General features: G+C 40.0%; 1 protein-coding gene across 1 annotated transcript; it reads left to right on the top strand.

Annotated features, from left to right (window-relative positions):
• The first annotated feature begins 44 nt into the window (after positions 1 to 44).
• Positions 45 to 23,589, top strand: NUDT21 (nudix hydrolase 21). Its single transcript, XM_015126197.3, has 7 exons — positions 45 to 292; positions 4,273 to 4,473; positions 5,574 to 5,637; positions 12,614 to 12,703; positions 17,541 to 17,616; positions 17,929 to 18,043; positions 19,947 to 23,589. The coding sequence occupies exons 1-7, from the start codon at positions 177 to 179 to the stop codon at positions 19,966 to 19,968; spliced, it is 684 nt and encodes a 227-aa protein (XP_014981683.1). The 5' UTR covers positions 45 to 176; the 3' UTR covers positions 19,969 to 23,589.
• Positions 23,590 to 26,516: the final 2,927 nt, after the last annotated feature.

Raw genomic sequence — 26,516 nt, 5'->3', positions numbered from 1 at the left:
CTTCCTGCCGCCAGAGGCTCCGGGTTCACTTCCGGCGTGCCTACGCCTCCTCTTGCGCTCTCCTGTTAATGGCGGGCGGTAGCTGCTGAGGGGGTTGCAGATAACCGCTTCCCGCACCGGGAAAGTCTCCCCTGCCTCCCACTTTCTGCTCGCCGCCAGCGCCGGAGCTCGCCAGCATGTCTGTGGTACCGCCCAATCGCTCGCAGACCGGCTGGCCCCGGGGGGTCACTCAGTTCGGCAACAAGTACATCCAGCAGACCAAGCCCCTCACCCTGGAGCGCACCATCAATCTGTAAGTGCGGGGCGGCCTTGGCGGGCATTTCTCTCGTGAGCGCTCCTACAGACACTCCCGCGCGTCCCCGGCTTTTCGGCGTGCTTCACGCCTCCGCACCTCCCAGCCTCCAACTCCCGCTGGCGGATGCGCGCCTTCCTCGCTCCCTCAGGCCCCTTTCTCATCCTCCTACCTCCGGGAGTTAAGAGTCCTTTTCTGTAAAGGAAGGCTTGTTCCCATCCTATGTATTCGGTCATAATGGGGAAAAACGGAGTTTGCTTTTAACTCATCCTTTCCCCACCTCTCCAGAGGTAACCAACTTCAAAATGTGTGTGTGTGTGTGTGTGTGTGTGTGTGTGTGTGTGTGTTTTATCCTTCCCGTGAAATGTTTATGCTTTGGCATCACGTATATGGTATTGCTTTGTGATTGTTGATGTGGTACGAATGGTATAACCTAGTATCATTTTTGCACATTTCACTCTGACAGTAAGCTTTCGAGATCCAGCTGTAATGCCTAGGTCTAGTTTTTTTCCTTTTAATTGCTACTTAAATATTTCGGTTTATGAATACAACACATGTTATTCATGTGCTCAGGGCTGTCTGCCCTGCCTCATGCCTTATGCCTTCGCGTCGTCTGATGATGTCTCAACGCCAGCATCCCAGGCACCCCAAGTAGGCCCCTCCTTGGGAGTAAGGATGCTGCTATGGTTGGGCTTTCAGACTGGAGGGAACCAGAATGTTTGTACCAGAAAACCCATTGTGGGCTGTGTTTTATTTTCAACACCTTTCCGTTTCAACACTTGAAACCATTGCATTTCAAGGTCACTCTCAGCAGCAGACTCGCTGTAGCAGGTAATTGACGTTTGAGATGTCTGAAGAAATTGTCAGTAATGCTTTTTAAAATCGTGTCTGAGGATTTGTTTTCGAGGCAACGTGGTGCCTCTATTTTCCTGATGGAGGAAAGTGGCCAGTTTATGCCAGTCTGTGTACAAGTGCAAGGATTTGGTGGTATTGATGTTTTCGTAGGGCAGTTTAGGTGTTTCTCTTGTTTTATATTAAAATAAATGGACGTTCTCTCTCCGTCCCCCAACCAAAGTGATTTGAAGTTGAAAAGATGGTTAACATTGTTTTATTTTGTAAAATGTGTTGGCTTGGAAATTTAGATGATGGAAATGCTGGGTTTATAAAATCTGGAATTAGTCGATAGTTGTGTGTATAAAAGTCCTCAGGAGTGGCGGCTCAAGACTGTAATCCCAGCACCTTGGGAGGCCGAGGTGGGAGGATCACTTGAGGCCGGGAGTTGTAGACAAGTCTGGGCAACATAGGCTGTCTCTACAAAAATGTTTTTAAAAATTAAGAAAAAAATCCATCAAATGGTAAAGGCAAATGTTATCCTTTTTAAAAGTATGAAAGCACAGCTTCTGGGTTACTTTCAGTGGTGATTAGAGCTAAAACCCACAGTCTTTTCTTGTTTTGTCTTGATTACTGAATTAATTTGCACCAAGCCATTATGTAGAATTAACTTGGCAAAATAGTTAGCTTTCAGCAAGATTTTAATCTTCGCTCTATTAAAATTATGGGTTGATTTACAGTACATTTCTTCTCCTATATAAATATAAATATTCAGAAATAATCATTGTGTTGTGAACTTAAGTTCACCTGAGTTAATATTAAGTTGAAAACAAATGCGCTCTCCCCAGTATATTTTCTTTCAGGAAATATTGCATGAATGCCTACTTTGTGCCAGGCACTGTGCACAATACTGGATATACAGTGGTGAGGAAGTAAGGTGTAGCCCCTGCTTTATGAAGCTCACAGTATGATGAGAACAATATGTATGTCTGGGCTGGCACTCTGATTTCACAGGTGAAAATTCTGACATTTCATCTTGACATTACTGATATATTGGAGCTGGCTCTTGCAACAGAGATGTGTAATGGCTATCCTTAATTCTTTCTAACTCAGGTTGTGAGAATTAAATGTTAATATATGTAAAGCGTTTGAAAAAATTGCCTGGCACATCGTGCTGTGTAGCATATCTGCTGCTGCTATGGATGATGGTGTTAGATTTAGCCTTGGGTCTACTGGGGACGTTCTTTAAATCTTTAAAGCATCCTTGAAATGGTATATTTTAATTATTTTATAGCTTTTTCATATGCCTAGAACTTGGCTTCTGAAATTAATTTTTTTTTTTTTTTTTTTTTTTGAGACGGAGTCTAGCTCTGTTGCCCAGGCTGGAGTGCAGTGGCCGGATCTCAGCTCACTGCAAGCCCCGCCTCCCGGGTTCACGCCATTCTCCTGCCTCAGCCTCCCGAGTAGCTGGGAGTACAGGCGCCCGCCACCTCGCCCGGCTAATTTTTTTTTTTTGTATTTTAGTAGAGACGGGGTTTCACCGTGTTAGCCAGGATGGTCTCGATCTCCTGAACTCGTGATCCGCCCGTCTTGGCCTCCCAAAGTGCTGGGATTACAGGCTTGAGCCACTGCGCCCGGCCTTAAAGTAATTTTTAAAGTTTTGGCAACCTTGATTTTTTCCCCCTTTCAAGAATGGCTGAGTGTAGTAGATGCAATAATGTTGACTATTAATGTCAAGGGCTTTTGGTAGAATAGATACTATAGGTGGGCAAATGTGGCGTAAATTCTTACTCAAAGGCTTCTTGCTGTAAGGCTTTAATTAAGGGCGTACGACATATAAGTATGGAATTTTTAAGTATCTTTAAAGAAAAATTTGATCCTTATTAGGCAAGATGAAAACTGTCTTTAACAGTTTGAGCCATATTTTAAATTCTTGGTAAAGGGGTGGGTAGAAGATTCAGATGAGGAGAAGGAAACAATAAGGAGACTGAATAGAATAAATGCCCAAGGCTAGTAAATAGGGTTAGAGGACAGAAAGAGAAAGTAGAAGAGTTGCTGTGAAAAGGAAAGGCTGTGGTGCAAGAAAAATCTGAGGATAGTTGACTGAGAGAAATAGAAAATAACTGGAGGGATGTTGATGAAAAGTGGTGGCTTAGTTTTAGAAAAAAGAGATTAGCCATTAGCACCCATAATTAAAACTTTCTGATTAGATTAGTAGTCAGAGGAATGCAGGGGGACATTAATTATTAGCCAAATTGGTCTTGTTGGAATAGCAGCCATGGTCTAAAACCAGATTACTAATGTTCAGATAACCATTTCTCTAAGCATTTAAGGATAGTGTTATCTACACTTGAAAGTTAAAGTATGGAGGAGTAGCTTGATCTCATGGAAGCTCTGGCTTTTTTTTTTTTTTTTTTTTTTGAGACGGAGTCTCACGCTGTTGCCCAGGCTGGAGTGCAGTGGCGCGATCTCGGCTCACTGCAAGCTCCGCCTCCTGGGTTCACGCCATTCTCCTGCCTCAGCCTCCTGAGTAGCTAGGACTACAGGCGCCCGCCACCGCGCCCGGCTAATTTTTTGTATTTTTAGTAGAGACGGGGTTTCACTGTGGTCTCGATCTCCTGACCTTGTGATCCGCCCGCCTCGGCCTCCCAAAGTGCTGGGATTACAGGCTTGAGCCACCGCCCAGGCTGGAGTGCAGTGGCGGGATCTCAGCTCACTGCAAGCTCCGCCTCCCGGGTTCACGCCATTCTCCTGTCTCAGCCTCCCAAGTAGCTGGGACTACAGGCGCCCGCCACTTCGCCCGGCTAGTTTTTTGTATTTTTTTTTTAGTAGAGACGGGGTTTCACCGTGTTAGCCAGGATGGTCTCGATCTCCTGACCTCGTGATCCGCCCGTCTCGGCCTCCCAAAGTGCTGGGATTACAGGCTTGAGCCACCGCGCCCGGCCGGAAGCTCTGGCTTTAAGAGTCCAGAGAACAAGATTCCAATCTCTACTGTCTCATTAACTTTAGTTATGTAACTGTACAAATCCTGTGTCTCTGAGTACAACATATGCACTTTTTTTTTGTACTGTGGTTTCTTTATGCTAATGTCTGTCATGGTAAATTATATTCTTCAGTTCTCATGTTAGATGTTTGTCTTTGGATCACAGGTACCCTCTTACCAATTATACTTTTGGTACAAAAGAGCCCCTCTATGAGAAGGACAGCTCTGTGGCAGCCAGATTTCAGCGCATGAGGGAAGAATTTGATAAAATTGGAATGAGGAGGACTGTAGAAGGGGTTCTGATTGTACATGAGCACCGGCTACCCCATGTGTTACTGCTACAGCTGGGAACAACTTTCTTCAAACTGTAAGTAGTGTTGGAAATTAACAGCAAGACAGTTTTTAGTAGGATTGCTGTTTATGCAGCTGTGGACTACAATTTTAGCCCTCGGTCATTTATTTCAACAAACACTGCTGTTAATGATGTCTTTAAAAAGAGAAAATCACGAGTAATTTTTCTCCATTGCGGTGCTCGTTTATTTTCCTAACTAGTAATCTGCGTGTTTCTATATGTTGTCGATGTTAGTGATTGAGCTTGGTAGAAACCCTGTGGAATAGTTGAGTTCAAGATCAATGTCTAGATGTCATTGTAGCATCACCAAGAACAATTGGTATTTCTTTCTTGGTATGATTTGCATTTCCTATTCTTAAGATGACTTAGGTTTTTGTGGATAACAGTTTATTTTTTTGTCATTTAAGCTCCTGCATCTCTCAAACATTTGATCCACAACTATTTGACTAGATTATACCAAAAAGAAAGGTCTCCAATACTTAGATGGCGCTCTTGAAAAAGTGTCCCATTGTTTAGGCCTAAAGAATATGATCCATTCCTCTCTGGGCATTTCTAGACTCCATTATCATCAGATAGCTTCCAGAGACGAGATTGGGATGGACTGGTGGTTAGCAATTTTGTTTATGTTTGTGCTATGTTATGTATTCTGTTGGTTTAAAACTAGGGTTTATGTGATGGGTACATATGGACATAAAGTTGGAAAAAATGAACACTGTATACTCCAAAGGTGGGGAGCGGGAGGGAGAGGCGAGAGTTGAAATACTTCCTGTTAGATGTTATGTTCACTGTTTTGGTGATTGGTTCACTAGAAGCCTAAACCTTAGCATTACACAATATACCTATGTAATAAACTTGTACATGTACCCCTTGAATCGACAATAAAATAAAAATAAATATATACAAAGAGGAAAAAAACCTAGGGTTTGTATACTGTTAGTCTGGGGAATTGACATGAATTCAAGCATATTCTCCCCCTTCACTTTGATACTTGTTTTGATTGCCTTATTACACTGAAATATGTTACTTAGTGACTTGATAGACATAACATTTATTGTGTTCTTTGTTATCTCCAAATTGCATTAAGTTGAAAGCTGAAATTCTTAACTTTTATACAGACCTGGTGGTGAACTTAACCCAGGAGAAGATGAAGTTGAAGGACTAAAACGCTTAATGACAGAGGTATTTTTCTGTTTAACCTAACTTTGCATACCATCAACTTAATAGTTAATTTGGCTTTTAATGTCTTGTAAAAAGGATGTTTATTTTGGAATATTGAGTTTTCAATAAATACAACTTAAACCCCAGAATGTTAGTACAATGTTGATTTTTTTTACAAGTTGAACTTACACTTACTTCAATTTTTAAAATGTTAAACTGTGTCACAGCAATGATAAAAACTGACATTTAAGTATTACTGTGCTAGACACTGTTCTAAGTGCTTTACATGTGCTAATTCCTTTAATCACCACCACAACTCTAGGAAGCAGATATTATTAAGTTTAAATTACTTCTTGTTATATAGCTAGTGTGTTGTAGAGCTAGAGGTTTGAATGCAGGTAGTTTTGTTCAAGAGTAGGCCTCTATGGAATTTTGAAAAGAGAAAGACGCCTGTGTTTTCACTTTTTTCACATATTTTTTAGACTTTGCCCAAATTATTCTACTTTTAAAAAATCATTGTAATGCCTGCATGTAAAGACTTGGGGCCAAATGCATAGATACTGAGGATTTTGAGACTGTAAGTTGTTTTCAATGTTTGTTTTCTTCTTTAACATGCAGTTGCCGCCTGCCCCCTTTACAAAACTCATACATTCTCTGTGCAAAAAGCTTGGCAAACACAGAAAAGCAAAGGAGAAACAAAACTAAAGTCACCTGTAATTCTCCTACTTTTGACCTATTGGTTTGTCTTTCTAGTATTTCTAAAAATGTATTATAACTCTTAAACATTTACTGTGCTTGGACTTCCATTTATGTAATGTCTGGTACAAAGATGTAAGTGCAGTAGGATTGAGGGAGTGCAAAATGAGAGACTCACAAAAGCAAAATTTTTGGAAACTGGAAAACAGATGGGCAAATTATAACTAACTTGGCAGAAACCTTAGTCCAACAGACAGGCAGGCAGAATCCAACACTGCAGAGTACCAGAATGACTGAGGAACTGAAGGTGCTAGGTACTTATGAAAGTGGGGGCATGCATGGGCTGAAAACTGGACTGGTTCAAAGTATATATGAAGTATATTTATACAGGTTGAGTATTCCCTGTCTGAGAGCTTGGGACCAGAAGTGTTTAGCTACTATTTGATAGCACAATAGGGTGATTATAGTCAGTAATCACTTAATTGTAAATTTTAAAATAACTAAAAGAGTATAATTGGATTGTTTGTAACACAAAGGATAAATGCTTGAGGGGGTGGATACCCTGTTCTCCATGATGTGAATATTATGCATTGCATGCCTGTATCAAAACATCTTGTGTACCCCATACATATATACATCTACTATATATGCAAAAAAATTAAAAAGTGATTAGGATTTGGGATTTTTTTTCAGGTTTTGGAATATTTGCATTATGCTTACCAGTTAAGCATCCCATATACAAAACTTGAAATGCTGCAATGAACATTTCCTTTTTTTTTTTTTTTTTCTTGAGACGACGTCTCTCTCTTGTCACCCAGGCTAGAGTGCAATGGTGTAATCTCGGCTCACTGTAACATCCACCTCCCGGGTTTAAGCGATTCTCCTGCCTCACCCTCCCCAGTAGATGGAATTACAGGCACCTGCCACCATGCCTGGTTAATTTTTGTAGTTTTAGTGGAGACGGGGTTTCACCATGTTGGCCAGGCTGGTCTGGAACTCCTGACCTCAGGTGATCCGCCTTCCTTGGCCTTCCAAAGTGCTGGGATTACAGGCGTGCGCCACCGCACCCGGCCTGAGCATTTCCTTTGAACATCATTTCAGTGCTCAAAAAGTTTGAGATTTTGGAGTTTCAGATTGGGATGTTCAATCTGTGTATCTAGATTGTCTTCCCCACTCTGTAATTAGGCAAAGACTGGCTGATGATTGATTCTCTGTAGTAATTGAATCAGAGAACAGCTAGCAATGAAAAAAGTTTAGGGGATGGGGAAGAATAAGCAAGAGTTCCCATTCTGAATAGTCAGACTCTTGGACTTCTATTAGGCTGACAGGATGTTAACAATTGGGCTTATTTTTAAAAAATTTTTTTTGAGTCAGAGTTTTGCTCTTGTTGCCCAGGCTGGGGTGCAGTGGTGTGATATCCAGTGTGAGCAATGGTTGCTCACAGCAACCTCTGCCTCCTGGGTTCAAGCGATTCTCCTGCCTCAGCCTCCAGAGTAGCTGGGATTACAGGTGCCCACTGCCATGCCCAGCTAATTTTTGTATTTTTAGTAGAGATGGGGTTTCACCATGTTGGCCAGGCTGGTCCCAAACTCCTGACCTCAGGTGATCTGCCTGCTTTGGCCTCCCAAAGTGCTGGGATTATAGATGTGAGTCACCGTGCGCGGTCTAAGCTTATTTATTTTTTTTAGAGACAGGGTCTCACTCTGTTCCTCAGGCTAGAGGATGGTGGTGTGATCATAGCTCACTGTAACCACAAACTCCTGGGCTCAAGCAATCTTCCTGCCTCAGCGTCCTGAGTAGCTAGGACTGCAGGTGTGTGCCACGATGCCTGGCTAATTAAAAAAAATTTTTTTATAGAGATCTTGCTATGTTGCCCAGGCTGGTCGCAAACTCCTGGCCTGAAGAAGTCCTCCCATCTCAGCCTCCCAAAGCATTGGGATTACGTGCATGAGCCACCAGGCCCAGCCAACAATTAGATTTATATATCCCAGGCTGAGGGTTGGAAATCTTGTTTCTGGAAAAAGTGACCAGTCCAAGAAAAACTTCAGATACTGCCATTTTGGAGCTGTCTTAGTCTGTTTAATATTGCTATAACAGAATACCTGAGGCTGGGTAATTTATAAAGAAAAAGATTTATTTGGCTCACCAGTTGTGGTGGCAAGATTGGGTAGCTGGCGAGGGCTTCATGCTGCTTCCACTCATGGTAGAAAGCAAAATGGGAGTGGGCATGTGCAAAGAGATGATGACATGGCAAGGGACGAAGCAAGAGTGAATCCGGGAAGCCACGCTCTTGAACAACCCAGTCTCCAGGGAACTAATCCATTCCTGATGGCAGAAGGGTATTAAAACTATTAATGAAGGATCCACCTCCATGACTTAAACACCTTCCACTAGGCCCTGCCTGCCAACACTGTCACATTGGGGATCAGATTTCAGCATGAGTTTGGGGGCAGGGAGACAACCCATATCCAAAACAAAGGAAGAATTTTCTATAGAAATAATGTAGTCCTGGACCGGGCACAGTGGCTTACATTTGTAATCCCAGCACTTTGGGAGGCCGAGGCGGGTGGATCACGAGGTCAGGAGTTAGAGACAGCCTGACCAACATGGTGAAACCCCGTCTCTACTGAAATAAAAAAAAAAATTAGCCGGGCGTGGTGGCGGGCGCCTGTAATCCCAGCTACTCAGGAGGCTGAGGCAGAAGAATCAGTTGAACCCAGGAGGTGGAGGTTGCAGTGAACCGAGATCACGCCACTGCACAGCAGCCTGGGCAACAGAGCAAGACTTCGTCTACAAAAAAAAAAAAGAAAAAAAAATCGTAGTCCTATCACTCATGCACACAGAGGTGACAATTAAGCCTCTTGTTGCTTCTACCTTGTGAGTACACAACCAAATATCACCAGGCTTTTGGAGAAAACTTCTTAACAAGAAAGAGATCAAAAGAAGCAAAAGGACCTTAACAGAAGCAGTAAATTCAACCATTGACAAAACTGTGATTAATATTCTTGGTTAAATAAGAGGAGATTTTGCATCTGTGAAACAGTGCTGTTAAAAAGGCATTTTAGCCAACAAAAACCTCATGGATATTTAAAAAAATGTTGGAAGAGATAAAAAATTCAGTAAAAAGTTAAGAGTTTCATTCTACCAGAAAATAGAATGAAAAGATGATAGAATGTAGGTAAGAAAAGATAAAATTAGTGGGTCATTCTAGAAGGACCAATATAAACTACGGATAAATAGAACAGAGTAAAGGAAGAATTAGTAAAGCATAATTGGAGAAAATTTCTCAAACCTCAAAGAGCATGAGTTTTTAGATTGAAAAGGCCTACTGGCCTTGCTTCTATAGTGAATGTTTAAAGATCCATGCAAAGGCATGTCATCATGAAATTTTAGATCCTACAAACAAATAAAAAGATCCTAAAAGCTTCCAAAGTGGGAGGTGGAGGATTGGTAAGTAGAGAGGTTAAATGCAAAACATCAAAATCAGAAATTGCATTAAACTACCCAGAAATAATTCTGGAAGCTAAAGGATGGTGGAGTGTTGTCTTTGTGATTTTGAGAGACTATGATCTCTGTCCAAGAATTTTCTAATCAAACTATAAATCAAATGTGTGGGTAAAAGTTATTTCTGGACATGCAGAGTTTCAAAAAATTTCATCTCTTGTACCTTTTCTCAGGAAGCTACTAGAGGGTGTTCACCCCCAAACTGGAATAAAATAAGAAGATAGAGAATTAGAAATATTAAGATCTAACAACATAGGAGAGAGACCAAGAGAAACCCTAGGACTCCAGCTGGGAAGCAGGGTTGAGACTATCAAGTACAGATTACAGCAGGATGATAGAAAAACGTATCTTAGGCTGGGTATGGTGGCTCATGCCTGCAATTTCAGCACTTAGGGAGGCCAAGATGGGCAGATCACTTGAGCCTAGGAGTTTGAGACCAGCCTTGGCAACATGGCGAAAAATTAGCCTCGTGCGGTGGCTTGCACCTGTAGTCCCAGCTACTCGGGAGGCTGGGGGACAGGGGAGGCTGAGGTGAGGGAAGCACTTGAGCCCATGAGGTGGAGGTTGCAGTGAGTGGAGATCACACCACTGCACTCCAGCGTGGGTGACAGAGTGAGATCTTGTCTTGAAAAAAACAAAAACATGTCTTAGAAAAGATGAAATTAATAGAATAACTGACAATTGATATTTGAATTGAGAAGAAATTTAAATTCTCGTGGAGAATGTGGGAAACGAATTTAGTGATAGCAAAGGAAATGAAAGTTACTAACTAAAGAACAGGAAGATTGAACAAGTGAGGAGATATGGTTACTCTGTTGTGACTGATCTACCTGATCATACTAACTTAAATACTGAATGTTGACTTAACCAAATATTGATAATGGGAAGATGCTGGAAGAAAAAGTATAACTAGGTCATGTGATTTTAATATCTAAATTCTCATTCATAATAGAGGGTTATAGGCTTTTAAAAAAGTTTTTAAAATGAAAATCTGGGCGCGGTGGCTCACGCCTGTAATCCCAGCACTTTGGGAGGCCGAGGTGGGTGGATCACGAGGTCAAGAGATCGAGACCATCCTGGCCAACATGGTGAAACCCCATTTCTACTAAAAATACAAAAAAGCTGGGTGTGGTGGCAGGTACCTGTGGTCCCAGCTACTCGGGAGGCTGAGGCAGGAGAGTCCCTTGGACCCGGGAGGCGGAGGTTGCAGTGAGCCGAGATTGCACCACTGCACTCCAGCCTGGGCAACAGAGCGAGACTCTGTCTCAGAAAAATAAAATGAAAATGAAAAATCAAGAAACCATCATAAAAGAATATTTTGGCTGGGCATGGTGGCTCACACCTGTAATCCCAGTGCTTTGTGGGGCTGAGGCCAGAAGATTGCTTGAGGCCAGGAGTTATAGTGAGCCATGATTGCGTCACTGCGCTCCAGCCTGAGTGACAGAGCAAGACCCTATCTCTTAGAAAAATGTGGTTTTGAGGCCCGGCACAGTGGCTCATGCCTGTAAGCCCAGCACTCTGGGAGACTGAGGCGGGCGGATCATCTGAGGTCAGGTGTTTGAGACCAGCCTGAACAACAGGGTGAAACCCCGTCTCTACTAAAAAGACAAAAAATTAGCTGGGCATGGTAGTGTGTGCCTGTAATCCCAGCTACTCACGAGGCTGAGTTAGGAGAATCACTTGAACCTGGGCAGCGGAGGTTGCAGTGAGCCGGGATTGTGCCATTGCACTCCAGCCTGGGCAACGAGCAAAACTCCGTCTCAAAAAAAAAAAAAAAAAAGTTTTGAAAAATATGACTTTACATTGAAGAAACCTGATAAACAGTACCTCAGCCAGGTGATCGAGGTTGGCATTAGTGATAAGCCACATTGATGCAGCGTGTACCCTTGATATGATGGTGATGAGAATGGCCCTTTTACCTCTATTTTTCTTCCCAAAAGCTCATAACCTCAGTTAATTGAGGGATGTTTTACAAAATACTTGACCAGTGTTCCTCAAAACTATCAAGATCATCAAAAACAAGGAAAATATGAAAAGCTGTCACAATATAGAGGAACCTTGGAAGAAATGAAGATTAAGTGTAATATGGTATCTTAGATGGGATCCTGGGACTGAAAAATGAAAAAGGACATTAGGTTAAAGATTACGGATATCTGAATAATATATGGACTTCAATTAATAACCTTGTCTTGGTATTGGTTGATTAGTTTGACAAATGTGCCTTACTAATGTGAGATGTTAACAATAGGGGAAACTGGGTGTGGGGTATATGGGAAGTCTCTGCTAAAGTTTTGCAAGTTTTCTGTAAATCTAAAACTACCCTAAAATAAACCGTTTATTTAAGACCAAGAAGAACGCTTTAAAAATAGAAGCAAATAGGGGAAAAACAACCAAGAGTTGAAAGTTATAGCCAGTGGGAATGGGTGAAGCAGGACAGAGAACTGCAGTTTCTCACCATGAACATTGTGGAACTGTTTTTGGCCACTTAAAATATGTAGAGTATGACTTTGATTAAAATAAGTTTAATGTTCTGCTATACAAATTAATAAAAATGAAAGTTGAATTTTGAACACAGTTTTTATGTTAATACTAGCTTGCCAATTTTGAACTAATATTATATGTCTTGGGCAGAGTGACATCTATAATAACAGATTATAGAGATGAAATCTATATGGAAGGCATATTATCCCTTTGTCTCTATTAGGAGCACTGCTAAGAATTTTCTTTTCACTGAAGAAGGGGATTCGTGAGTACATATATTTAGTTGTTCACTGGCTGTCTTATTTCTTTTTGACAGATACTGGGTCGTCAGGATGGAGTTTTGCAAGACTGGGTCATTGACGACTGCATTGGTAACTGGTGGAGACCAAATTTTGAACCTCCTCAGGTTAGTGTTCAGTTATATTTGCTAGGCATTTTGGAAGCAGAAAGCTCGTTTAATTCTAGCCACTTTAAAAAAGATTAAAGTAGAATTTGACTTGAAATTTTCTTTTCTTCCCTCCTTAATTTAAATTACAAAATTAAGCCACGCACTTCTTATTTTAAAGGAAAATGTAAAACAAATACAAGGCTGGGCAAGGTGGCTTATGCCTGTAATCCCAGCACTTTGGGAGGCCAAGGTGGGTGGATCACCTGTTGAGGTCAGGAGTTTGAGACCAGCCTGGCCAACATGGCGAAACCCCATCTCTACTAAAAAAATACAAAAATGAGCCGGGTTTGGTGGTACAAACCTGTAATCCCAGCTACTCAGGAGGCTGAGGCAGGAGAATTGCTTGAACCTGGGAGGCAGAAGTTGCAGTGAACCGAGATTGTGTCACTGCACTCCAGCCTGGACAACAGAGCGAGACTCCTTCTCAAAATAAATAAATAAATAGAACAAATACAAAAGAAGAGAGAATGGTAAAAGTGAATGACTTGCGCTACCCGTTATCTGCCTTTAACAATTAGCACATCACAGCCCCTTGTTCCACCGCACCATTCTCCTGCCCTTATCTTGGATTATTTTGAAGCGTATCCTAGCTATTCATTTCAATTGTAAATATTTCATTGTGAATCATAAAAGATAAGGATCTCTTTAAAAACAACCGTAGTTCTGTCATTATCATACTAAAACAATTCCATATTATTGTCAAATATATAGTCACTGTTCACATATCCTGATTATTTCAATTTTCTTTTTATAATTTGTTTGGATTAGGATAGTCTCTAAAGTCTCTTTTACACAGTTGGCACCTTTTTTTCCCTTGTATTTTATTTGTTAATGAAAATAGGCTAATGTTTCCATTCTAATTGCATTCCCCTGTTGTTGTTGAATATGTAGTTATTTCCCCTGTGTGTCATGCAAATTGATAGTTAGATTGAGAAATTGTATTCAGGCTCAGTTAATTTGGGGAGGGGTAATAAGGCTTGTCATAGGTGGTATATTATCTATTGCCGCATAACAAATTACCTCAAAATTTAGCAGCCTTTCGGCCTCTGGGAGTTGCTTAGGGTGGTTCTGGCTTAGGCTCTCTCATGAAGTTACAGTCAAGTTGTCAGTTGGGACTGCATCATAAGGCAGAACTGGGGTTAAAGTATCTGATCTCAAGCTTACACTTGTGTGTTAGCAGACTTCTCGGTTTCATCTGGGCTGTTAGACTAAAGCTTTGCTTCAGGTGTTGCTGGCTGTTGTCTCAAGGTCTCCCTCAGTTCCTTGCCATGAGAACATCTCTAAAAGGACAACTCTCAGGCAGCTGGCTTCCCCCAGGCTGTGTGTTCCAAGAGATAGTGAGAGACAGAGTGCTAGAGGAGTGCCCAAGTAGGAACCCTTAGTCTGTGATAACCTAATCTTGGCAGTGGCATACCATCACTTCTGCAGTATGTTGTTGGTCACACAAGCCAACCCTGGTACACTGTAGGAGGGACTACACAAAGCAGTGAATACCAGGAAACAGGAGTCATTGGGGGTCATCTTAAGGCAGTCTACCGCAAGTGGTATAGTGTACTTCCATCAGGAATTTAAAAATATTTGGTTGTCTCTTTTTATAATGTTAGCAGCTCATTGATGATCATTTCCTGGTCTATGAATTCATAAGGGTTGTGATCCTCATGTAAAAAGAAACTTATGTACTACTGAAGTATGTGGTTTGTGTAGAAAAAAAAATATATGCTGCTTTTCCTTTACTTAACATTTTTCAGAAGAATGATTTAATTCCTTACCATCATCTAAAGACTTGACTTTATTCAAAAGAGAGGATAAGACCAAGACTTGGGTACAGGCAATTTGAGAGGTGATTCCAGGAAGCAGCAGAATACAGGGAGAGTGAGACCAGAAGCAGCAGAAGTAAGACAGGGCATGTTACTGATCTTTTTACACCTGTGGGCAACTGGGTTTGTTCTGTTAAGGACTGGGAACCATGTGGAATGTACCTCGTAATTGTCAGAAAGATAGATGGCTAGGGACTCCTATCCCCCATGGGATAATGAACTCCCTTGCACTTCCATGTTGAGTCTGATTGCTTGTTGAGACAGTGGCAGCAAACAGGGAACTCTCTGATACCTTTCAAACACAGCTGCCCTGAAATCGGAGGTTGTGTAATGGGGGCACACACACACACACACAAACATGTTTCATTGACCTTCAAAGTGTCAGTATGACCTTTTGGATTTAAATAATTTGAAATATTTTAATCCACGATAATGAGTGATAATGTTACTGATGCTCAAATATTCCTATTTTTGCTAATGGTGGAACTTCTTAAAGTTGAATCCTGAATTCTTTTGGCAAATTAAAAAGCCCTATGACTTTATAGCTCCTTTACATGACAAGATGTTTCAGGTCAAGCGCTGCACAAAATATCAACCAAGCAAAAGACTGTTCTTTTCTTTTGCTTCTGACTCCCTCGTATGGCAGAGGGACAGGAAGATAGGAGCTGTGGAAGCTGATGCTGGTGTTCACTAAGAATTGCCAGGAACACATCTTGGCTTTAAGGAAGAACAATTTCATATGGAAACAGTGAAGTTACTTGTTCAAAGATACATAGTACAATTATTCTAAACTTTTTTCGGCTTTCTGAACATCCCTTGATCTAATTGAAAAATCCTTAGTAGTGACCCCAGTCATTTTCCAGATAACTTTTCTGAATATCCTCACTCATCTCCCCTACCACTGTCCTAGGACAGTTCCCTTCATTCACTAAAGCCTAGAGTTTGCCCTGGTGGTATTCAATATAAGGTAAGTGTATTGATTTATTTAGGAAGCCTAGAGTGTTAGTTAGGTGTCAGTGGAAAAGGAGCCTATCATCTCCCTATCTCAGTCTTTTTGTATAAACTACAGTCGACTTAAACATTAAGACCAGAGAAGAAAGGCTTAAAAAAATAGGAACACGTAGCCTTGACAGCAGAGGAAATTTGGGGAAATGCTACTCATTTTGTTTGGTCATGGTTTGGGAACTTTTGTTGTATGCGATCCACAGATCTCTTAGCTTGTGCTGTTCAAGCCACTTCTCACTTCTCTGCGACTGTTATTGTATCTGGTTTTCATGACAGTTTAAGGAACCTCCAAAGCCTGGGACAATTGCCTCAATTCATTGTACCCTAGGGATGGCTCTAGTATATAATTATTCTAACTGGAATACTGGTTAGGTGCCAATGAGTAACATAGTGGAAAATAACATAGGCTTTTATAATTAGATAAGAGTTGAATAGATACAGTTAAATCTTGGCTTCACAACTTGGCTGAGTAATCTTGGGAAAGATACTTAGCCTCTCTTAGCATGCGTTTCTATGTAAATTGAGGATGATGCTAATACCTCCTTTTGGCAGCTTCTGCTTTTATCTCACTTTCCCCTTTTATCTGTTTTCAGCAATTTTAAATTCCCCCGCTCAAATACAACTCCAACAGCAAAAGTAGATTTCTCAGTGTATTGTGGATTTATACAAGAATTGTATAACCCTTAGACTTTTTTTTTTTTGTTCTCTGTGTCAGAATTTTTCCTTCCCGGGTAGCAACTTCCCTCTCTGATTCTCTTCATCCCTTTAAATTCTCTAAATTTCATCGAGTAAAATGGCTTTGGCTTTGCCCATCTGGCAAAACTTCATTTAGACTGCTCTTCTGGTATTCCTGAAACATGCACCCTGGGATACGGGGAGGTTTGAGGTTGGGGCTGGGAGGAGGAGCAAGAAGCATCTTGTCAAATGCCTCACAGGCTATATTTGAATTTTTAATGTAGTAAACAGGTCTACATCAGGATTCTAGACTGTTTAACGTACTGATACACACATATATATTTATATATGATGATGGTTATTTTTTTTTTTTTGAGACAGAGTCTCGCTCTGTTGCCCAGGCTGGAGTGCAGTGGCACAGTCTCAGCTCACTGCAAGCTCTGCCTTCTGGGTTCATGCCATTCTCCTGCCTTAACCTCACGAGTAGCTGCGACTACAGGTACCCGCCACCATGCCTGGCTAATTTTTTGTATTTTTAGTAGAGACGGGGTTTCACCGTGTTAGCCAGGATGGTCTCGATCTCCTGACCTCATGATCTGCCTGCCTCGGCCTCTCAAAGTGCTAGGATTATAGACGTGAACCACAGTGCCCAGCCTATATATATATTTAAAAACAAAACAAAACAAAACAGCTTTTAGGCCAGGCATGATGGCTCACACCTGTAATCCCAGCACTTGGGGAGGCCGAGGCAGGCGGATCACCTGAGGTTGGGAGTTCAAGACCAGCCTGGAGAAACCCTGCCTCTACTAATAATACAAAATTAGCTGGGCATGGTGGCGCATGCATGTAATCTCAGCTACTCAGGAGGCTGAGGCAGGAGAATCACTTGAACCCGGCAGGCGGAGGTTACAGTGAGCCGAGATTGCGCCATTGCACTCCAGCCTGGGCAACGAGAGCGAAACTGTCTCAAAAAAAAAAACAAAAAAAAACCCAAAAAACAAACAAACAAAAGCCTTTATTAAAGATACTAATTAAATCAGACTTCATTATGTTGTAAGTATCTGAAGCTATAAATCCTGTGACTACATATTTTATCTTGAATGGTTGACTGGTTTACTGCTTGTTATTTTATATGCATTAAAGCATTTATTTACTAGTGTATCTGTTAGATAAGTCCTGGTAAAGAGAACAGAAAGTAGTATGCTTCTCCCAACAGTTTATACTATACTGGGGAGTAAGCATGTAAAGAAATGAAGCCATGGAATACATGTTAAAGTTGTATTCATTTGTAATTTCAGTATCCATATATTCCTGCACATATTACAAAGCCTAAGGAACATAAGAAGTTGTTTCTGGTTCAGCTTCAAGAAAAAGGTAAGTTAGTTTGTTTTCGAAGGTAACCATCTAAAAACTTCTGTACAGTAATTTCAAGGATACCTCTATTTGTGTTTTTCGCAAAGTTCCTTGAATTTGGGGTTTATTGTAAAACTAAAAATACACACCATGCTTTTAGTTTAAAATCTGTGACTAGGAAATGTACCTTAAAAGACATAACCAAAATGTGTTAATGAGATTATCTTTTTTCTTAAACTTTTTGTTAAATGTAAAATTGGTAATTAATTTAAAAATGAAATGGAAGCAGTGATTATATAAGAACTTATAATAATGAATTCTCTTTTATTTTAGCCTTGTTTGCAGTCCCTAAAAATTACAAGCTGGTAGCTGCACCATTGTTTGAATTGTATGACAATGCACCAGGATATGGACCCATCATTTCTAGTCTCCCTCAGCTGTTGAGCAGGTACAGAAAGTTGAACATTTTTTGGTTCATCCATATTAACTGTAAAATTTAAAATATTCTGAGCCACTTGAGAAGGTATGGTTCATGAATTTTGGTCTTTAAGGAAACTATTCTAGTAGTCTCCTAGGTCATGTGCAAGCCATAGATGAATTGTGACTAATACCATTCCCAGACTATTAAGTTTCGGCATGACATTCTGGTATTTGTGCAAATGCTCTTCCCTAATTCTGATATTCTCAAGAGTTAAGGTTGATGTCTTTATTCAAAGAAGAGATGGTTAAATAGTCAACAGTGTGTAAACATGAGTGGAGTTGTCTGTATAAAAATGTGGCAAATTGGCTGGATGCAGTGGCTCATGCCTGTAATCCCAGCACTTTGGGAGGCTGAGGTGGGTGTGTCACCAGGTTGGGAGCTCAAGACCAGCTTGGCCAAGATGGTGAAACCTCATCTCTACTAAAAATACAAAAATTAGCCAGGCGTGGTGGCTGGCGCCTGTAATCCCAGCTACTCAGGCTGAGGCAGAGAATTGCTTGAACCCAGGAGGCAGAGGTTGCAGTGAACCGAGATCGCGCTACTACACTCCAGCCTGAGTGACAGAGCGAGACTCCATCTAAAAAAAAAAAAGGTGGCAAATTGAATATCTTGGTGTAATATATTCTCTTTCCTTTTTTGAAACTTACTATATTTTGGCCCACATTGAGGCTTGTGGGATTAGGTCCTGAACTTTTACATGGGGTTTGAATCTTTAGGCAGTTAGAGTGATAAGAAATGCAGTTTTTTATTTTTTTAATTTTTTTATTTTTTGAGACAGAGTCTCACTCTGTTGCCCAGGCTGGAGTGCAGTGGCATGATCTCAGCTCACTGCAAGCTCCGCCTCCTGGGTTCACGCTATTCTCCTGCCTCAGCCTCCTGAGTAACTGAGACTACAGGCGCCGCCACCACGCCAGGCTAATTTTGTTTTTGTATTTTAGTAGAGACGGGGTTTCACCTTGTTAGCCAGGATGATCTTGATCTCCTGACCTCGTGATCTGCCCGTCTCAGCCTCCCAAAGTGCTGGGACTACAGGCGTGAGCCACCGCGCCCGACCGAAATGCAGTTTTTTAAAAACTGACTTGTACTGGTTGAGGTCTCTATTAGAGCCAGCCATCGATAGGAATTGCAGAATAATATGGTGGTTATGAATGTAGATTCTGCAGTCAGTGTTTGGATTTGAATCACAGTCTCAATACTTGCTGGCAATGTGACCTTGGAACAAACTATTTTACCTATTTGACTGTTTCTTCATCTGTAAATGGGGATAGTAGTCTCTACTTCAGAGGATTGTGAGGACCAAGTGAAATAATGCATATAAAATGCTTACAACAGTGCCAGTAATCTGGTACATACTTAATAAATGTTAGTGAAATTGGCCTTTTGTGAAAGCTTATTGAGTATGAAATTGCTCTTTCTACTTCGTCACTAATCAAACTTTATCTTTTGTCACTCCACTTGGGCCTCCTGCTAGATTACAAGTTGAAATGCATATGGGGGAAAAAGAGTCATATTATTTATTCAAACAGCTACTTGCCAAGTGCAGTATCTGTGCTGAGTAGTCAGAGTATAAGGACATGTAGAAACTTTTCCAGCATTAAGGAACTTAATAGTGGATAATTAATCAAATTTATAGTCTTAATTTTTTTATTATAAGTATTCAGCAACAGTGTTTTTAATGCATAAGATGTGACCAGTGGGAGAAAATTGGTGTAGAAAATGCCAAACATGGTAAAAAGGCATTTGAAGGGGAAAAAAAGAAAATGCCAGACATGTTAAGAGAGGGTAGAAACATCCAGATAAATTTCTTTATCTTACGTGGAAAGTAGTATGTACTGTCTTTAATAAAGGTATTGTTCTTTTTAAAATTCAGGTTCAATTTTATATACAACTGAATTCCTGCGCAGTGGAGAAGTAAAAGAAGCCGCTTGTCTCTGTGAGCACAGCTATATACAGTGTAGAATAAATGTGGTAGAAAAGTTTTTTTGGTTTTATCTCTTTTGCGATCCCTAAATTGCCACCTACTTTCTTTTGTTTGAATAGTAAAATTAATATGAAGAACTAGATAGTGGTGTAAACAAATGTGATAATGTTTATTTACTTTTGGTTCTACTCATACTTTTTGTACAACATTAAAGAAAATTGACTTCTTTTTTTATTTTAATTTCTCATTAAACTTCTAAAATTCTTGTAGGTAAGGATCATTTTTCCCTCCACCTTAGGATGGTGAATGTTACAACACAATGACAGGTTTAGGTCAGTCAAGTTTATTGAACCCTTGCTTTGATACCATTCTTGGGCACATACTCCAAGACTGTATTATATTTTTATGATGAAGAGCTTCCATTACTTTTGAAAACTGTGTTTGTCTGATTGAGTCCAAGGTGCAACTCCTAAATGAATTGTGTTGCAGAGAACTCCCAATATAATTCACTGGCCAGTACATTTTATAACCATCCAGGCCTTGGTTTGCAAGCAACAGACCTTAAACGTACAGGAAACTATTAAAATTGGCTTGATCAGCAATCATAGGAATTGGTATAAGAAGAGACTCATTTAGAGCTCAGTTTTCTTCACATAATGGGGATATTAATTATTTGTGCTGTTGCAAAATTATGTGTCTTATTCTTAAAGCCATGGTAAAAATAGTGATCTGTGAAGGAAATTTCTAAAATTGGACGTATTAGGTTTTGAACTCTGAGATTGCACAAATATTCAATTAACTTGAAGTTATATACATAGAGAAGAAAATTTGGTTTTAGCAAATGACGGAGCCTTCGAAAATATTTTTGGAATAATGTGAATCAACCAAAAACTGGGGGTAAGGCAGAGGACAGATTTTGTCAGGTTAAGAGAAAAATACAAAATTTTAAAAACTTTAAAAAGTACTGATAAATTCAGATCAAATTTGAGGGAATAAAAAATATTAGAGCAAAGGAGTTTGCTGGTTGTGTCGTTATTTAATGATCAAAGTGTAGTGTGTATGCCTTATTATAGACTTGACTGTAGGCTTAATGTAAAAAGGAATCTTGCCAGATGTAGCTACTTAAGGAAAAAAGGGTTTTTAATAGGAATGAACTTTTGATTAGTATGGTACCAGTCACAGGGCTATTTTCCTGAATATTGGGTGATGACAAAGGTATATGATACTTGAGAAAATCAGGCCAAGTGTAGCTGAGCAATTATATTAATAAACACTCAAGTGTTTTTAGTTGGGGTCATGCCAAACCCTCACATGGTAGTTAAGTAGTGAGTAACTGTGCGTGTCCTTAGTGGTAGGTGAGTACCAGTCCCCATGACCAAAAATGCCCCCTGATTTCCTTTGAAAAAGCCACTAGTTCTGTGAATTGTCCTTTTCCCTCCTGCCCCTAACAGTCCTACCCCTCTAGCCTACATTAGCATATTTCTCATGTATTTTGCTGGTAAGCTCATCCATTAGCTGCATCCTTCAGCTATTCCTTTAGATCAGGGAGCAAGACCTTTAGATTGGAGGAAGTGGATATGAAGATGGATTGATTCAGCTCACCTTCCATGATTGCTTCTGAGGGAAAAGCTACAGTGGCCACATTTCAGATGTTCACTTTTGCAGTTTGGGGAGGATAGAGAGAGGTAGACTTTTTGTTGTGTGTTTTATAAAGTGCTCTCAGTAAGGAGTGTTTGAGTTGAAGAGTCATCTGATTTGAGGCCACTCATGTTCTTTGTAACTTTGACAAATTCTTCACTTCCCACTTTCTCACTTCTTCCCAATATACAGTAAGTACATGAGCCAGTCATCCATACACTAAGGCCTAGTTGAGAAAAGCCTTTGATTCAGGATGGCTGGGTTACTAACCTTGGAATGTAAGAGATCTGGTTTTGAATGTAAAATTCGTAACACATAAACGGAAGTCTTAAAAACTTTTTGCTCTGGTCAGTTACAGGTGGATCCCAATAATTTGTTTTTGGTTTTCTGATGGAAATAATAGAACTAGGGGAAATCAAATCTGGTTGGTAGATGTCTACAGTATTAGAAGAGGGTATAAGTGCACTGTTTAACACTAAGTTCTTTTGATACGTAAGTTCTAATACTTCCAGAAACTGTGCATTCCAGATCTACATACTAAATGCTGAATCATTTTGAAATGGGCTCTTGATTAATAGACCCATATTTTTTAGTGGCTCCTATGTTGTACATTTGTCTAAAATGAAAGCTCTCATTTGCGTTCTAAAACTACAATATATGTCATCTTATTTTCCCTGAGTAATCCAAGTATAGTGCAGATTCTATATAAAACTACTAAATGACACTGGAATATGTTGAATAGATTGGGGGAAAAAACTATAAAGTTTTACACAATTGTTTGTAGTTACCTTTAGGATGGACTTACCCCTTTGGAGAAGAGTGAAATTTGTTTTTTCGCCATGTGATGGAAGACCATTGTGATTTTTTAAAAAAGTATATAATACTTAAAATGGCATAATAATTCTGCACTTGAATTTGTACTGTTAACAGCACATTTGGAAGAATTTTAAACTTTTTATTGTCTTATAACTAGCATTCACTTATTATTTTGGATATTTAAGGGTTCCATTAAGTTAACATTGTATTTGGACGAAGTGTAACCAAATTAGCCAGTCTGTTTTCGTCCATGTTTAATTAGAAGTGAGAGGTAGAAGTACTTCAAATTCAACAGGCCAGCAAGCAATCGGCTTAAAATTCCCTTCCTTAAATGTTGTGCTCTTATGCTCTCGGCTTTTTAATGACTTTATTTTTACAGTACTTGTTCAGTCACTTGAGATGAAATGCTTGGGGTAGCTTTTCCATCCTCAAACTTAATGTTTTTACTGTAGTTCATAGTGTTTGGAACAGTATGTGCCAATCACTGAGACTGCTTCAGAGTTTGCAGTTTTGTAAGTTTCATTGCCAAAGAAGGCTTAGTGGTTGTTGACTGTAGTATAAGTCAACTTTCTGTAGCATAAGATTTGATTTTCCCATACTTACCCCACTTGTTATACATCATTGACTATTTGGGTTAAACTGGACTCATTTCAAGCAGTTTGCTTTTGTTGTTCAAATCGTGATGAGAAACTTAATACTGTAATTTGATTTGAGCCATAAAACACATTTTAATATTAGCTTGTATTATATTTATTAAGCTTGTTTTTGTGGGGAAAAACTTACTAAAACCTAGGTAAGTCTAGATTGGGCCAGTTTAGGTGTATTTTGTATTTTAGTAATGGATCATATCGTAAAAATAGAGATAAATTGGGAAGATATATTGATTATGCTGTTCTGTTGATGGAAAGGTCATGTATTTAGAAATTTAAACTTTTGGTTATTGTGTTTATATCATAGTATACAAGCATCATTTATAGTTTGGCTTTGAGAACTTTTCTGGTATTACGTTTATGGGAAATGTATAAAAGAAACAAGTTTTGGTTATATTTTTATATTTGTAAAGTAAAAGTTTGGTTAAAGTGATCACTGTTCTTTTTTTATTTTATTGTCATTTCAATAAAAAATATTTGGAAGAGAATGACTCTGTGATTGTTTTGGGATAGTCCTGTATGTGTGGCTGCTGACCCTACTGTGCTAGTAGAAATCTTGCATGGTTCTTCATTGTGAGCGGCCGAGGTCCTTTAGGTAAGAGACAGCTTAGCATAATAGCAAGGGCCTGATGGCCGGGTCATTGATGTTGCCCTCGCCTTGTGCCCCACACACTCCCACCCATCCCATTATGTGTTAGCAGTGTTTTTAGCAGACTTAGTTTCCTGCGGTGTGAAAGGGTCACTAGATTTGGAACATGAAGGCCAGAAGTTAGAAGTTGCGTTGTTAACTGTGTGTAGTCCATATCATTGGGGACTGAGGCCGTTTCGTCATCTGCAAAGAGAGGGTTGACTCCTTTAGTTATTTTCTCAAACTTGCCTGGAATTCTTAATGTTCTATGACACACACTATGCCTGCTGCATATGTAATACTGTGTAATTCAATGTCATGTTAAATAGAAAGTTTACCCAAAATATGGGAATATATGTGTGTCTGATAAAACTATAGCCTTTTCAGCCTTTATATCTGAACAGAAGTTTGAATGAAACCTGATAGAAAGTAATTGAAAGGTTTTTCTGAAAACTTTACTACTTGTGTATTTTATAGCAGGCACCAGAGGTCTATGAAAAATAAATATGAGGCCGGGCGCGGTGGCTCAAGCCTGTAATCCCAGCACTCTGGGAGGCCGAGGCGGGTGGATCACGAGGTCAGGAGATCGAGACCATCCTGGCTAACACGGTGAAACCCCGTCTCTACTAAAAAAAATACAAAAAACTAGCCGGGCGAGGTGGCGGGCGCCTGTAGTCCCAGCTATTCGGGAGGCTGAGGCAGGAGAATGGCGTAAACCCGGGAGGCGGAGCTTGCAGTGAGCTGAGATCCGGCCACTGCACTCCAGCCCGGGCGACAGAGCGAGACTCCATCTCAAAAAAAAAAAAATAAATAAATAAATAAATAAATATGAAAGAAAAGCTACAAATAGCAATGTATCCATTAATTTAGTTTTTCCTCTAAAAACTTGAAGAGTTGGTTATTTTTCTCTCTGCTAGATTTAGCTGTGGAACATATTGGTCCAGCTGATGAAACACTAGCATGCCATGGGAATACATTTAAAGCTACTGGATTAGATAGTGAAGTTCAGCTTCTAGGATTTTGAGAATCTTAAGCAACAACAAAGCCACTCAACCAGTCTCACATGATGGTGAATGAGGTCATGAATATGAAAGGACTTCAGATATTTTAAAAATGAAAATAGCATTGTATCTAGGTATGAATCTTAGTCCACACAAACTGATTTGCCTGAAATAATTATTTTATTCCCTTTAAATCAAACCAAGTCAGAACCACCATCCCACAAAGATGGCAGGAAATTCAGTCTATCAGTCATAATGGAAATGAAGGAGCTATTTGAAGTCTCAAATCTAGAAGGCATAGTGGTATTCTGAAATGAAGGTGGTGGTGACGAGGAAGCTCGAGCTTTCATCATGGACTCTACTGATTCTTGTCCAAGCAGGACCAGCCTCTCAAAGTCTGATGCTGTCATCAGTCTGCCACACTTGGGGCTTGGGACACAGCTGACAGGTAGCCTGTATGTTGATTCAGTCTCCCCAGGCACATTAAGCATTCATCCCTTTTGGGTCCTGCCTCCTCCCCTGGTCCTCTCATGGAGTAAGATGCAGTTACCAAGAACTAGAAGTATTGGTTAAGACTTAAGAAGACTTGTTTGGTTATTGCCAAAATGTCCTTCCTTGAGACAAGGGTGTGCAAAGTACCTTCTTGGAGTGGGAAAGGAAAAAGTAATGGTAGAAAAATTACTAATTCTAGTAAAAGATCCAAACACAAACCGTTTACATTCTTTAAAAATGCAAACAAAAAATAAGCTTTTATAGTTGGGTTAACTTCCCCTGTTCATGTGAAGTTTCAGAAAGTCCAAGCTTCTAAAAGTTTAATAAGGGCAGATCTATTAAGAGCAGCCTGTTTGTAAGGGTGACAGGACAAATTTGGTTTGTGATAGTTTAGAACTACTGTGGCTAGGATTGAATAAAGATTACCAGTTAGTGGTTTAAAAGTTATGATGGCCCAGATCTTGACCTGTAAAGTAGAACACTTCCCTGAAAATTACAATATTTTTTCAAAATAAAGTTTTCCTTTGTTTTACTGATAAAGTTTAAAGTGTAGCATTTTAATTGCATGGCTGTGGGAAAAAAACCAAAGTGAACTCAAGTCTAGTATTCATATAGACCTTGTTTTAAAAAAATGCACGTGTACAAAGGTAAGACCTCTCCTTGTCCCGGTAAAACTAAACGTTCATCAAAGACCCTTTAACAAGATGTTTCTAAAATTTCCAAAGTGGAATGGTAAGCCTGAGAGATCTTTTGTTTTATAGTTAATAGACTTTTAGAATATTAGGCATGAAGAAAGACTTTGAAAGATAATTTGGTCCTTTTCTTTAGAAAGTTTGGAAAATCCTACAAATATTTACAGAGCACCTACTCTGGGCTGGGAAGTATTACAGGCCTTGGGGATGCAAAAGGAATAAAACTCCCAAGGTAACATTTTTTTCCCTTTGGTAACAGCTTATTGAGATACAATTCACATATTGAGATAGAACTATTTAAAGTGTACAATTCAATGATTTTTCAGAGTTGTGCAATCATCACCTCAATTTTACATTTTCATCACTTTGAAAACAAACCTGTCCCAGCCAGTGACTCACGCCTGTAATCCCTGCACTTTCCGAAGCCGCGGTGGGAGGATCACTTGGGCTCAGGAGCCACAGACAGGTCTGGACAATATAGCAAGACGCTGTCTCTACCAAAAATTAAGGATTAGCCACGTGTGGTGGCATATGCCTATAATCCCATCTACTGGAGAGACTGAAGCAGGAAGATTTCTTGAGCCCAGAAGGTGGAGGATGCA

This window comes from Macaca mulatta, chromosome 20 (genome assembly GCF_049350105.2).
Source record: "Macaca mulatta isolate MMU2019108-1 chromosome 20, T2T-MMU8v2.0, whole genome shotgun sequence".
NCBI classification, from domain to species: Eukaryota; Metazoa; Chordata; class Mammalia; order Primates; family Cercopithecidae; genus Macaca; species Macaca mulatta.
The sequence above is the reverse complement of the archived record's forward strand: the minus strand, read 5'-3'. Positions and strand labels throughout refer to the sequence as shown.

What these genes read in the sequence shown, in the direction of transcription:
- NUDT21 (XM_015126197.3), top strand. Translation starts at nt 177, where the DNA reads ATGTCTGTGGTACCGCCCAATCGCTCGCAGACCGGCTGGCCCCGGGGG. An exon ending in CAAATTTTGAACCTCCTCAG is followed by an intron (nt 12,704 to 17,540) that starts GTTAGTGTTCAG and finishes TTGTAATTTCAG; the next exon opens with TATCCATATATTCCTGCACA. An exon ending in CTCCCTCAGCTGTTGAGCAG is followed by an intron (nt 18,044 to 19,946) that starts GTACAGAAAGTT and finishes TTTAAAATTCAG; the next exon opens with GTTCAATTTTATATACAACT.